General features: G+C 45.0%; 1 protein-coding gene across 4 annotated transcripts in view; it reads left to right on the top strand.

The window, feature by feature from the left end:
* The window catches only part of LOC140453699 (nuclear GTPase SLIP-GC-like), a 147787-nt gene that overhangs the window by 77701 nt on the left and 54731 nt on the right, over positions 1-15355 (top strand). For all 4 annotated transcript variants that reach the window (XM_072548650.1, XM_072548651.1, XM_072548653.1 and 1 more), the window contains exon 11: positions 13545-13662. In XM_072548650.1, the coding sequence (XP_072404751.1) occupies positions 13545-13662 (118 nt within the window). The remainder of the gene's footprint in view (positions 1-13544; positions 13663-15355) is intronic.

A 15355-nucleotide genomic window follows, 5' to 3' on the forward strand; every position in this document is an offset into this window, starting at 1 on the left:
GGCTATTGTTTCTCTGGATAGGGTTTTGTCCATAGAGGTGAAACATCTATAGAAACAATAGCCAACCTGCTGGACATACAGAACAGACAACAAGACGGGGAACCTATCAACAAAGACTGCATACTCAAACTACTGGACCTGTGCCTCACAACACACTTCACATTCAACAACCAAATATATGAACAAATCCACGGCACACCCATGGGCTCACCCACCTCTGGACTCATAGCAGAAGCTATAATGCCCTGGGGACTTATCCACCTTTTTAATGCTGTTCAAGAGACCCAACACCACTTCTTTCTTAATCTCAAAATGCCACAGCGTATTAGCATGCGCCACACTAATCTCATTATCCTGTGTCTGTATTCACCCAGAATAAGATATAAAGTTTGCATTTCTGATCTTGCCCACATCCTCTGCCTCCAAGCAGAAAGATTCTCTCCTTTTATCCTTGAGTTTCTCCCTGGGTTAACCTCTTCTTTTTAATGTAGGTACAGTGATTCTCTCCAACTCTACTTGCCAAAGTCATTTCATGGCTCCTTTTAGCTCCCCTAATTCCCTGCTTGAATTTTTTCCTACTTTCTTTATATTCCTCATTGGCCCTGTCGGAATTTAGCTTCTTAAACCTTATACATGCTTCTATTATCCTTTTGACTAAATTCACAACCTCCCTTATTATCCAAGGGTGCATTGCCTTGCCATCTTTGTCCTTCCTCGTTACTGGAACATCCCAGTCCTGTACTCTGATCAGTAGGCCTTTTAAACAACTCCCACAAGTGCTTAGAGCAGATATTCTTAAGGGTTCATCAAATGAGGCCATATGGTTAGAACATAGAAACAGTAAGGGGATGGTCACTCTGTTCGGACTGTATTAGAGAGTCCCAAATAGTCAGTGGGTATTAGAGGAGTAGATGTGTAGAGAGATTGCAGATACCTGTAGGAATAATAGAGTAATACTGTTTGGAGATTTTAATTTCCCCTGTATTAACTGGGCCATTCTGAGTGTAAAAGGTTTGGATGGGGTAGAATTTGTCAAATGTGTCCAAGAAAGTTCCTAAATTTAAAGATAAAGACTTACTTCAAGTGTTCATCAGATGCAGTGGGAGGAGTGACAGTGAGGACCAGAGACCCGAGAAGAAGGTCAATTTAAAAGATAAAAACTGATCTCCCGTGTAGGCAGAGCGCACACTGAACAGTAGCAGACACGGGACTGCTGGGTAACTGAAGCTTTATATTTGGGCAGTTGCTTTATCTAAAACACCACTCTGGTAGTGTCTCCACCCATCCTCCTCCTTTTAACTAAAAAAAAAGGCTCTGTGCACCGGATTGAGAAGGTGACTTGTTTTTGTTTTTCAGTAGTCTCATTGGGAATTTAGAATAATGGGAATGGAGATTAGGGCAGTTGAATGCTCTTCCTGCAGAATGTGGGAGGTAAGGGTCACTACTAGTGTCCCTGCTAACTGCATCTGCGGGAAGTGCACCCAACTCCAGCTCCTCAAACCACGTTGGTGAACTGGATCTGGATTAACTTTGGATCATTTGGGAGGCGGAGTGGGTTATTTAGAGGAGTTACAGAGAGGTAGTCCCACCTCTGGTACAAGAAGGTAAATGGGTTCCCGTCAAGGAATGGAAAGGGAACCAGCAGGCCGTGCAAGGATCCTCTGTGGCCATTCTCTTCAACAAGGACATCTTTTTGGATACTGTTGGAGGGGACATCTTACCAGGGTAAGCAATGGGACACAGGTCTCTGGTCCAGAGTCTGTCCCTGTTGCCCAGAAGAAGGGGGAAGAGGAGCAGAGCTTTAGTCACTGGGGACTCTATAGTTAGGGATACAGATAGGCGGTTCTGTGGGAACGAGAGAGACGCACGGTTGGTGTGTTGCCTCCCAGGTGCCAGAATTCGTGATGCCTCTGATCATGTTTTCAGGATCCTTGAGGGAGAGGAGGAGCAGCCCCAAATCGGGGTCCACATAAGCACTAACAACATGGGTAGGATAAAGGTGAAGATCTAAGGCAGAAATTCAGGGAACTAGAGCTAGAACAAAGAGTTATCATCTCTGGTTTGTTGCCTGTGCCACGTGCTAGCGAGGTGAGGAATAGGGAGAGAGAGGGGTTTAACGCATGGCTACAGGAATGGTGCAGAAGGGAGGGTTTTGGATTCCTGAATAATTAGAGCTCTTTCTGGGGTAGATGGGACCTCTACAACCTGGATGGTCTTCACCTGAACCAGAGGGGTACCAATATCTGAGGGGGGGGTGAAATTTGCTAATGCTGTTTGGGTTTAAACTAATTCAGCAGGGGGGTAGGAACTTAAATTGTAATTCAAGTATACAGGAGATTGAGAGTAGTGAGGTCAGAAATAAAGTTTTAAGGTTACAAGATGGCACTGGCAAGCAAGAAGTTGGTTTGAAGTGTGTCTACTTCAACACCAGGAGCATCTGGAGTAAGGTGGGTGAACTTGCAGCAGGGGTTGGAACCTGGGAATTCGATGTTGTTGCCATTTCAGAGACATGGTAGAGCGGGGACAGGAATGGTTGTTGCAGGTTCCGGTAAGAACACAGATGGCAAAAGAGGGGACAAGTGGCACTGTTAGTCAAGGACAGGTATTAGAGTTGCAGAAAGGATGTTTGAGGACACGTCTACTGAGGTTAGAAACAGGAAAGGAGAGGTCACCCTATGGGCATTTTCTGTAGGCCTCCGAACAGTTCCAGAGATGTCGATGATAGGATAGCAAAAATAATTCTTGAAAGGAGTGAGAGTGATGGGGTAGTTGTTATGGTGGACTTTAACTTTCCAAGTATTTACTGGGAATACTATAGTTCAAATATTTTAGATGGGTCAATCTTTGTCTATTGTGTGCAGGAGGGTTTCCAGACACAGTTTGTAGACAGGCCAACATTAGATTTGGGACTGGGTAATGAACCTGGCCAGGTTTAGATTTGGTAGTATGTGAGCACTTTGGTGATAATGACCACAATTCAGTTATGTTTACTTTAGCAATGGAAATGAGTAGGTATATAATGCAGGATAAGAGTTATAGCTGGGGAAAGGCAATGACTGTGATTAGGCAAGATTTAGAATGCATAGGATGGGGAAAGAAACTGCAGGGGGTGGGCACAATTGAAATGTGGAGCTTATTCAAGGATCACCTACTGTGTGTCCTTGATAAGTATGTACTGATCAGGTAGGGAGGAAGAGGTCGAGCGCAGAAGCCGTGCTTTACTAAGGAAGTTGAATCTCTCTTCAAGAGGAAGAATGTGGCTTATGTTAGGATGAGTTGTGAAGACTCACAGCGATTGAGAGTTACAAGTTGGCCAGGAAAGACCAAAAGAGAAAGCTACAAAGAGCCAGGAGGGGACATGAGAAGTCGTTGGCAGATAGGATCAAGAAAAACCCTAAGGCTTTCTGTAGGGATATCAGGAATAAAAGAATGACTAGTGTAAGATTAGGGCCAATCAAGGACAGCAGTGGGAAGTTGTGTGTGGAGTCAGAGGAGATAGGGGACGCTCTAAATTAATATTTTTCATCAGTATTCACACTGGAAAAAGACAATATTGTCGGGATACTGAGCATCACAATACTGAGATTTAGGCTCCTAGACTAGGTGAGATTGGTGCTCACAAGAGAAGTACCTTGGGCCAAGTGGGATTTATCCTCTGATTCTCTGGGAAGCAGGGAGGAGATTGCTGAGCCTTTGGCTTTGATCTTTCGTCATCATTGTCTACAGGAATAGTGCCAGAAGACTGGAGAATAGCAACTGTTGTTCCCTTGTTCAAGAAGGGGAGTAGAGATAAGCCTGGTAATTATAGACCAGTGAGCCTTACTTCGGTTGTGGGTAAAGTGTTGGAAAAGATTACGAGAGATAGGATTTACAATCATCTAGAAAGGAATAAGTTGATTAAAGATAGTCAACATTGTTTTGTGTAGGGTAGGCCGTACCTCACAAAGCCTTATTGAGTTCTTTTGAGATGGTGACCAAAAGGTGGATGCGGGTAAAATGGTTGATGTGGTGTATATGGATTTCAGCAAATGTTTGATAAGGTTCCCCATGGTAGGCTATTGCACAAAATAAGAAGGCATGAGATTGAGGGGAATTTAGCAGTTAGGATCAGAAATTGGAAAGAAGCCAGAGGGTGGTGGTTGATGGGAACGGTTCATCCTGTTGTTCAGTTACTAGTCGTGTGCCACAGGGATCTGTTTTGGGACCACTGCTGTTTGTCATTTTTATAAACAACCTGGATGAGGGCATAGAAGGATAGGTTAGTAAATTTGCAGATGAAACTAAGGTCTGTTGAATTGTGGATAGTGCTGAAGAATGTTATAGGTTACTGAGGGACATCGATAAGCTGCAAAGCTGGGCTGACCGGTGGCAATTAGAGTTTAATGTGGAAAAGTGGGAGGTGATTCACTTTGGAAAGAGTAACAGGAATGCAGAGTTCTGGGCTAATGGTAAGATTCTTGGTAGAGTAGATGAACAGAGATCTGTTTCCATGTATATCCCTGAAAGTTGCCATTCAGGTTGATAAGGCTGTTAAGAAGGCATACGGTGTTAGGTTTTATAAGTAGAGGGATTGAGTTTTGGAACCAAAATGTCATGCCGCAGCTGAACAAAATTTTAGTGTGGCTGCACTTAGCGTATTGTGTACAGTTCTGGTCACAGCATTATAGGAAGGATGTGGAAGCTTTGGAAAGGGTTCAGAGGAGATTTACTAGGATGTTGCTTGGTATGGAGGAAAGGCTGAAGGACTTGAGGCTATTTTCATTGGAGAGAAGAAGATTGAGAGGGGACTTAATTGAGACATAATCAGAGGGTTAGGTAGGGTGGACAGTGACAGCCTTTTTCTTCAGTAGGTGATGGCTAGCATGAGGGGGACATAGCTTTAAATTCAGGGGTGATAGATATAGGTCAGATGTGAGAGGTAGTTTCTTTACTCTGAGAATAGTAGGGGCATGGAATGCACTGCCTGCAACAGTGGTAGACTCACCAACTTTTAAGGGCATTTAAATGGTCATTGGATAGACATATGGATGAAAATAGAATAATGTAGGTTAGATGGGCTTCAGATTGGTTTCACAGTTCGGTGCAACATTGAGGGCCAAAGGGCCTGTACTGTGCTGTAATGTTCTATCTATCTAAATCAGTATGTAGAGAACCCTACTTGGGAGAGTGTAACACTGGACCTCTTCTTAGGACACGAGGTTGGGCAAGTGACCTGAAGTGTCAATCAGAGAGCACTCTGGGTCCAGTGATCATAACACTCTCTCTCTTAATTTTAACCAGTGGACCAGTTCTGTCTTTAGCACCTTAACATAAATTTTGAATAAACTGGAGAAGGGCCAATTTCAGGGCCATTAGGCAGGATCTAGCAGAGGAGACAGTGAGGTCTGCAGATTAGATTCCCTACAATGTGGAAGCAGGACCTGCAGCCCAGCAAGTCCACATTGACCCTCCAAAGAGTAACCCACCCCCCTTTGACTAATGCACCTAACAACTATGGACAATTAGCATGACCAATTCACCTGACCTGCAGATTTTTGGACTGTGGGAGGAAACCCACGCAGACCCGGGGAGAATGAGCAAACTCCACACACAGTCGCCCAAGGCTGGAATTGAGCCGGAGACCCTGTTGCTGTGAGGCAGCAGTGTTAACCACTGAGTCCCTGTGCTGCCCCAGATGCTGGAGATCAGTTGAGCATGTTGCTGGAAAAGCACAAGTCAGGCAGCTTCTGAGGAGCAGGAAAATCGATGTTTCGGGCTGGAGCCCATCAGGGTCTAGCAGAGGTCAACTGGGTGAATCTGTTTGAAGGAAAAGGAACAAATGGCAAAAGGGAGGTTTCTACAAGAGTGATATCAAGAGTCCAGGGACAGTATGTCCCTGTTAGGATGAAGAGAAACACTGGTGGGTTTAAGGATATTGATGCTCTCTTCAGGATAAAGAAGAAGGCATACATTGGGTTTAAGCTATCGGGCTCATGTGGAATCCTTGATGACTGTAAAAAGTGCAAGAGTGCACCTTGAGAGAAATCAGAAGAGCGAAAAGAGAATATGAGATGGATCTGGCAAATAAGGTTAAAGATATTCCCAAGAGGTTCTATAGCTACCTTCAGAGTGAAGACGTGGCTCGGGAGAGAATCGATCCTCTTTAAGATCAGCAGGAGAGGGGAAGATTTTTTATTGAATATTTCTCCTCCATGTTTACTGAGGAGAGAATCATGGATGCCAAGGAAATAAGGGAAACAAGTGGGGATGCATTTGACTGTATACATATTACCAGAAAGGAGGTGTTTGCAGCGTTAAAGTGCATTAAGGTGGATAAATCCCCTGGGCCTGATCAATTCCATCCTCAGATGTTGTGGGAGGCTGGGGAAGAAATTGCAGAGATCTTTGCTTCATCTTTAGCCACTGGTGAAGTTCCAGAAGACTGGAGGATGGCTCGTGTTGTTCCATTGTTTTTAAAAAAAGTAGCAAAGACAAGCCAGGGAACTACAGGCCAGTGTGTCTGACCTCAGTGGAGAGGATACTGAGGGACTGGATCAACCAACATTTGGATAGCCAATGTCTGATTAGGAATAGTCAGCATGGACTTGTGCGCGGGAAGTCATGTTTGACACGTTGTTTAGTGTTGAAGAGGTAACAAAGAGGATAGATCAGGGTAGGGCAGTGGATGTTGTTGATATGAACTTTAGTAAGGCCTTTGACAAGGTCCCACACGGCAGGCAGGTCATGGTTAGGTCACATGGGATCCAGGAATCCAGCTAGCTAATTGGATCCAAAATTGGCTTGATGGTAGGAAGCAGAGGGTGATCGTTAAAGGTTATTTCTCACTCTCTACTCTTGTGACTAGTGGTGGGCCACAGAGGTTACTGTGGAGACCATTGTTATTTCTTTCTTACATAAATGATCTGGATGTGAATGATTGGTAAGTTTGTTTATGATACAAATGAGGTATTATTGATAGGGAGGTTATCCAAAATTACAAAGGGATCCTGATCAGATGGGTAAGTGGGCTGAGGAGTGGCAAATGCAATTCAATGCAGAGAAGTGTGAGATTTTGCATTTTGGAAAGTCAAACCAAGAGAGGACTTGTACAGTAAATGGTAAGGGCCTGAGGAGTGTTGTGGAACTGAGGGACTGAGGAGTACACATACATAGTTTGTTGAAAGTGGCATCACAAGTAGACAGGGTGGTGAGGAAGGCATTTAGCATGCTGATTTTCATCGGTCAAGGCATTGAGAATAGGAGTTGGGACATTATGTTACTGTTTTTTATAAGTCTTTGGTGAGGCCCACGCTTGGAGTATTGTGTACAGTTTTGGCCACCCTGTTATAGGAAAACTGTCATAGTTCAACTGGAAAGAGCGCAAAGAAAGTTTACAAGGATATTGCCGGGACTAGTATGCCTATGTTATAGGGAGAGGTTGACCAGGATAGGACTTTATTCCTTGGAATGTAGGAGAATGAGGGCTAACCTTATGAGGTGTATAAAATCATGAGGGGCTTAGATAGGATGAATGCATGTAGTCTTTATCCCAGGGATGGGGAATTGAAAAGTAGAGTGCACAGGTTTAAGGTTAGCGGGGAGCAATTTAGGAAGGACCTGAGGGGCAATTTCTTCATGCAGAGAGTGTTTTGTATGTGGAATGGGGTGCCAGAGTAAGTGCTGAAAATGTGTTGCTGGAAAAGCGCAGCTGGTCAGGCAGCATCCAAGGAACAGGAGAATCGACGTTTCTGGCATCAGCCCTTCAGGAATGAGTAAAGTGTGTCCAGCAGGCTAAGGTAAAAGATAGGGAGGAGGGACTTGGGGGAGGGGTGTTGGAAATGCGATAGGTGGAAGGAGGTCAAGGTGAGGGTGATAGGCCGGAGTGGGGTGGGGGCGGAGACGTCAGGAAGAAGATTGCAGGTTAGCAAGGTGATGCGGAGTTCGAGGAATTTGACTGAGACAAGGTGGGGGGAGGGGAAATGAGGAAACAGGAGAAATCTGAGTTCATCCCTTGTGGTTGGAGGGTTCCCAGGCGGAAGATGAGGCGCTCTTCCTCCAACCGTCGTGTTACTATGGTCTGGCGATGGAGGAGTCCAAGGAACTGCATGTCCTTGGTGGAGTGGGAGGGGGAGTTGAAGGGTTGAGCCACGGGGTGGTTGGGTTGGTTGGTCCGGGTGTCCCAGAGGTGTTCTCTGAAACGTTGCGCAATTAGACCTTGCCCAATATAGAGGAGGCCACATCGGGTGCAGCGGATGCAATAGATGATGTGTGTGGAGGTGCAGGTGAATTTGTGGCGGATATGGAAGTGTCCCTTGGGGCCTTGGAGGGAGGTAAGGGGGGAGGTGTGGGCGCAAGGTTTGCATTTCTTGCGGTTGCAGGGGAAGGTGCTGGTAGTGGAGGTTGGGTTGGTGGGTTCTCCTGTTCCTTGGATGCTGCCTGACCTGCTGTGCTTTTCTAGCAACACCTTTTTCAGCTCTGATCTCCAGCATCTGCAGTCCTCACTTTCTCCTGCCAGCGTAAGTGGTTGAGGGAGGTACAGTAGCACCATTTATAAAACATTGGGTTAGGTACATGGATGGGAATGGGCTTAGAGGGATATGGACCAAATGTGAACAATTAGAGCTGGCTGAATTGGCACCGTTGTCAGCATGGATCAGTTTGGGCCGAAAGGCCGGTTTCCATGCTGTATTATTCTATGACTTTCTGATTCTATTTCAAATATGGACTTGCTGATTAAAGCTCCTCCTATTTCCCTAGCTCCTGCCTAATATTGACATAATTTGCCCTCCCCCCAATTTGGTGTCTTTTCACAAGGTCCTGACTTATCCTTATTCACAACTGTTAAAACTTAAGGAGTTGTAATCACTGGTTCCAAAATACTCCCACTGAAAGGCCAATCACCTGGCTGGGCTCAATAGCCAATATAAGTTCCCCTCCTCAAGTTGGTCTATCCATCTCCTGTTCCATGAAACCCTCTTTGATACACCTTCCAAATTCTACCCTGTCTGAGCTTCTTGATCGAATGGAGTTCTAGTCAATATGTAGTCATCTGTCTACATATTTGTTGCTCAATGTCTAGGTAGCTGTTGGAGGGGACCTCTAGCATAATCTAATCAGAATGATTGCAATCATCTTATTTTTGAGCTGTACCCAGATTGCTGCAGTGGACGAGCCCTCCAGTATGTTCTGAGTGCAGAAGTGACATTCTCCCTGATTAGTCATGGAACTCTTCCACCCCTCTTATCTTCTCCTCTACCTTTTCTAAAACAGTGAAACCCTGGAAAGTTGAGGAGCCAATCCTGTTCCTCTCTTAACCAAGTTTCTGCAATGGCCACATCATAGTCCCATGCACTGATCCAGGCTCTAGGCTCATCTGCCTTGCCTATAAAACTCCTTGCATTGAAATAAACCCATTTCAGCCCATTAGTACCATAGGTATTCATTTACCTGTCTCTGACTGTCCTTTTTTTAAACATATTAGTCTTAAAATCAACCTTCTCCTCAATCTCTCCACTTGCTGACCTGCTGCTCTGGTTTCCTGACCCCTGCCATTTTGGTTTAAAACTTCATGCGTAGCATGAGCAAACCTCTCTGCAAGGATATTGGTTTCCCTACAGATTAGGGACATAGATAAGCTGCAGAACTGGGCTGAGGGATGGCAAATGGAGTTGAGTCATAGAGATGTACGGCACAAGAAACAGACCCTTTGGACCAACTTGTGCATGCTGCCCAGATATCCTAACCGAATATAGTCCCATTTACCAGCACTTACTCTTATCCCTCTAAACCCTCCTTTTCATATACTCGTCCAGATGCCCTTTAAATGCTGTATTGTACTAGCCTCCATCACTTCCTCTAGCAGCTCAGTCTATGCACACACTACCCTCTGCACGAAAATGTTGCCCCTTAGGTCCATTTTTATATTTTTCCCCTCTCAACCTTAACCTACGCCTTCTGGTTCTGAACTGCCCCACCCCAAGGAAAAGACCTTGTCTATTTATCCTATCCATCCCCCCTCATGATTTTATAAACCTCTATAAGGTAACTCCTCAGGCTCCAATGCTCCTAGGAAACCAGCCCCAGCCTTTTCAGCCTCTCCCTGTAGTTCAAATCCTCCAATCCTGGCAGCAACATTGTATGAACCCTTTCAAGTTTCACAATATCCTTCCAAAAGTGGCCTAACCAATGTTCTGTATAGCCATAACATGTCCTCCCAACTCCTATACTCAATACTCTGACCAGTAAAGGAAAGCAGAACAAAAGCTGCCTTCACTATCCTATCTACCTGTGACTCTACTTTCAAGGAACTATGAACCTACGCTCCAAGGTCTTTGTTCAGCAACACTCCCAGGACCTTACCATTAAGTGTAGAAGTCCTGTTTTAATGCGGAAAAGTGAGGTGATTCACTTTGGAAGGAGTAACAGGAATGCAGAGTACTGGGCTAATAGTAAGATTCTTGGTAGAGTAGATGAACAGAGATCTGTGTCCATGTGCATAGATCCCTGAAAGTTGCCACCCAGGTTGATAAGGTTGTTAAGAAAGCATATGGTGTATTAGCTTTTTTCGGTGGAGGGATTGCATTTCTGAACAATGAGGTAATGTTCCAGCTGTACAAAACTCTGGTGCAGATGCACTTGACAGTTCTGGTCACTGCATTATAGGAAGGACTTGGAAGCTTTGGAAAAGGTTCAGAGAAGATTTACCAGGATGTTGCTTGGTATGGAGGGAAGGTCTTATGATGAAAGGCTGAGGGACTTGAGGCTGTTTTTGTTGGAGAGAAGAAGGTTGAGAGGTGACTTAATTGAGCCATACAAGATAATCAGAGGGTTAGATAGGTTGGACAGGGAGCCTTTTTTCTTTTGGATAGTGATGGCTAGCATGAGAGGACATAGCTTTTAAATTGAGGGGGTGATAGGTATAGGACAGATGTCAGAAGTAATTTCTTTACTCAGTAATAGCCGGGTGGATATCACAGCCTGCAACAGTGTGCCAACTTTTAAGGGCATTTAAATGGTCATTGGATAGACATATGGACAAAAATGCAATAGATAGGTTAGATGGGCTTCAGATCAGTTTCACATCGCCAGAAACGTAGTTTGGTTCTGCATAGTTGCATGTCAAGAAACAAACACTGGGTTCTATTGGATAAAATTAAACTCCAAAGATCTCTCTTACACATACAATATTACAATTACGTACATTTCAGGTGCTGCGAGGGTGTGATTACTGAAGGGACCCCCAATTAACTTTAGCATGTAGTGGTCTATCCCCACTGTGCCTTGGTTTTTGTGCATCCCTCAGCACGTAGTCCTGGACCTTAGAATGTACCAGTCTGCAACACACTGCTCCAGAAGGCAGCAACAGCCATCAGTCTAGGTAATTCAAATCCTTTATCACAGACCAAATAGGAGGCACAGGAACTCGCTGAGGAGAGTTCAATGAGCTTTAAATGCCTGCAGTACAGAGACAGTTTCAAAGTTCTTGCAAGCTTTAGGCATGATAGTGGGGTCTGTAGGGAAAATGGCCAACTGACCATGGCACAATAGTACAGGGAGTCATTCAAGTAATGAGAGGAAACGCAACATGGTAGCAATAGGAGACAACATGACTAACAGGATAGATACTGTTCTCTTCAAGTGGGGGTAAGAATTCCAAACGCCGTGTCACCTGAATGATAAAATTCTGGACATATCCTCAGTGTTGGATTGATTGATTGAATCATTCATTGTCATGCATATACAAATACCATGACAAGTTTATATTGTTGCCATGATTCAGCGCATATCTCATTAACTTAAACTTAAGCAAAAGAAGTATAAACTTAGAGAGTCCAACTTTTCTTTCTCTCCTACTACAGTACCGCTCTGGCTTCAGCAGCCCATTCCACTCTAACTAGGAGAAAGTGAATATTGCAGATGCTAGAAATGTATGTGGCACTGGAAAAGTATAGCCGGTCAGGCAGCATCTGAGGAGCAGGAGAGTTGATGTTTCTGGCATAAGCTCTTCATCAGGAATGTGGAGGGGAAAGGAGGCTGAGACACAAATTAGGGGTTGGAGCTGGGGGAAAGTAGCTAGGGAGGCGATAGGTAGGTGCAAGCGGGGGGGTAGTTGTGATAGATCAGTGGGAAGGAAGATGGACAGGTCAATAGGGTGGTGCTGAGTTGAAGGATTGGATCTGAGATGAGGTGCGGGGGTGGGAGGGGGGGGAGATTGGGAAACTAATGAAGTTGATGTTGATGCTGTGGAGGAAGAAAGTCTCCTTTTCAACCACAGTTATCAAGTGGTTTGGATTTGGCAGTGGAGGAGGCCCAGGACTTTGTCCTTGGTGGAGTTGAAGGGGCAATTGAATTGGTGCGTGTGTCCCATAGATGTTCTCTGAGACACTCTGCAGGTTGGTGTCCTGTCTCCCAGATGAAGAGGAGACCACATTGAGAGCAATGGACACAGTATATGAGGACGGTGCATGTGCAGGAAAATCTCTGCTAGATGTGATAAGATCCTATGGGGCCTTGGACAGATGTGAGAGGGGTGGTATGGGCACAGATTTTACACACCTTGTGGTGGCAAGGGAAGGTGGTGGGGAGGGAAATATATCCCTGGTACTTTCCCTTGCAAGAGATGTAATACCTCCCCATTAACCTCCGTCTAAGGCCGCAATGGATCTCCACGCATCCAGCAGAGAATTTCCTGCATATCCACCCACCTCATCTACTGCGTCTGTGCTCTTGATGTCATCTCCCCTAGATTGGGACGACAGGACGCCAACTCATGGTGTGTTTCAGGGAACATCTCTGGGACAAATGCGCCAAGCAACCCTATATCCCTGCGGCCAACTGTTCAACCACCCCTCCCATTCCCCCAAGGATATTAAAGTCCTGGGCTTCCTCCACCGCTAAATCCAAAGCCACTTGACAACTGGAGAAAGAATGCCTCCTTTTCCACCTTTTTGGAATCCTTCAACCTCATGGCATCAACAATGACTTCTGTAGTTTCCAAATGTCCCCTCCATCCCCCACCTCATTCCAGATCCAACCCTCCAACTTGGCACCCCCCTCACGCCCTGTCCTATCTCTCCATCTCCCTTCCCACCAACTATCACAATCACCTGCATCCAATCTATCGCCTTCTCAGCTACCTTCCCGAGCCCCACCCCCACTCCACTATTTATATCTCAGCCCTCTTTCCCCTTCCACATTCCTGATAAAGGGCTTATGTCTGAAACGTTGACTCTCCAACTCCTTGGATGCTGCCGACTGTGCTGTACTTTTCCAGCACCACGCTTTTCCATTCCATTCCTCAGCCAGCGTCTCACTCCATGTTTACCCAGCCCACTCCACTCTGCAGCATTGACTCTTAAAACATAGTTTGTGTCTCTGGATGAGGAATCCTGCTGGAATTATGGGGGGGCAATGAGAAAGAACATCTCAAATGTGAGGGCTGTTTTGCTGAAAATGTAAGAATGGAATAAAGTGAGATTTTCTAATCATTTTTCCTGGTTCTAATTATTGAACTTGGGAACAGACATTTTGAAACAACATTCCTCATTTCATATTTTTATTTTCAGACAAAAGGATCCACCCAATTGGAGTTTTCAAAAGATGATCTGTGTGTCTACACTGTGAGTGCAAAACAATATTGGAAGTTAGAACAGAAAGAACCAAGCAACATTTTTGCAGAAACAGGTTTGTGTGAAGTGTGTTTTAATGCAGTCATAAAGGTGTACAGCATAGAAACAGACCCTTTGCTCCAACTCGTCCATGCCAACCAGATATCCTAAACTAACCTTGTCTCAGTGGCCAGCACTTGGCCCATTTCTCTCTAACCCATTCCTCTTCATATCCCGTCCAGATGTCTTTTAAATGTTGTAATTGTACCAGCCTTGACCACTTCCTCTGGCAGCTCATTTCATACACACACCACCTGCTGCATGGAAAATGTCCCTTTTAAATCTTTCCCCTCTCATCATTAATCTATGCCCTCCAGTTCTGGACTCCCACCCTAGGGAAAAGACCATGTCTATTTACCCTATCCATGCCCCTCATTATTTTACAAACCTCTACCCTCAGCCTCTGACACTCCAGGGAAAACAGCCCCACTTATTCAGCCTCTCCTAAATCTTAAACTCTCCAACCCTGGCAAAAGCCTTGTAAATCTTTTCTGAACCCTTTCAAGTTTCACAACATCCTTCCAAGAGGAAGGAGACCAGAATTGCCCACAGTATTTCAAAAGTGGCTTAAACAATGTCCTGTACAGCCACAACATGACCTCTCAACTCCTATACTCAGTGCTCTGAGCAATAAGGGCAAGCATATCAAATACTGTCTTCACTTTCCTAGCTACCTGCGACTCCACTTTCAAGGACCTATGAACCTGCATTCCAAGGTTTCTTTGTTCAGCAACATATACTCTAAGTTGAAGAGATTAACTAACTGATTCAATATACTCAATACTCTGACCAATAAAGGAAAGCATACTGAATGCTGCCTTCACTATCCTATCTACCTGCGACTCTACTTTCAAGGACCTGTGAACCTGCACTTCCACAATACTCTCTGGGACCTTGCCATTAACTGTATAAGTACTGCTCTGAATTGCTTTTCCAAAATGCAGCACCTGGCATCTATCTAAATTAAACTCCATCTGACACTCCTCAACCCATTGGCCCATCTGATAAAGATCCCCATTATAATCTGAGGTAACCTTCTTCGCTATCCACTACACCTCCAATTTTGGTGTCATCTGCAAACTTACTAACTATACCTCTTATGCTCACATCCAAATAATTTATATAAAATGACAAGTAGCGGACCCAGCATCGATCTTTGTGGCACTCCACTGGTCACAGGCCTCCAGTCGGAAAAACAACCCTCCATCTCCACTTCCACCCTCTGTCTTCTACCTTCGAACCAGTTCTGTATCCAAATGGCCAGTTCTCCCTGTATTGAGACATGATTTGACACACGCAAAGCCATGTTGAATCCCTAATCAGTCCTTGCCTGTCCAAATACATTTAAATCCTGTCCCTCCGGATTTCCTTCAACGACTTGCCCCCTACCATCGTCAGGGCTCCCTGGTCTATAGTTCCCTGGCTTGTCCTTACCACCTTTTCTTAAATAGTGGCACCATGTTTGCTAACCTGTGATCTTCTGGCACGTCACCTGAGACTATTGATGATACAAATATCTCGGCAAGGGGCCCAGCAATCACTTTTTTTCCAAGTTTCCCAGAGTTCTGGGCTACACCTGATCAGGTCCTGGGGATTTAGCCATTTTTTTTATTGGATTACTTAGTGTGGAAACAAGCCCTTCGGCCCAACAAGTCCACACCAACCCGCCAAAGCGCAACCCACCCAGACCCATTCCCCCAACACTAGGG

Source organism: Chiloscyllium punctatum, chromosome 27, assembly GCF_047496795.1.
Source record: "Chiloscyllium punctatum isolate Juve2018m chromosome 27, sChiPun1.3, whole genome shotgun sequence".
Taxonomy (NCBI): domain Eukaryota; kingdom Metazoa; phylum Chordata; class Chondrichthyes; order Orectolobiformes; family Hemiscylliidae; genus Chiloscyllium; species Chiloscyllium punctatum.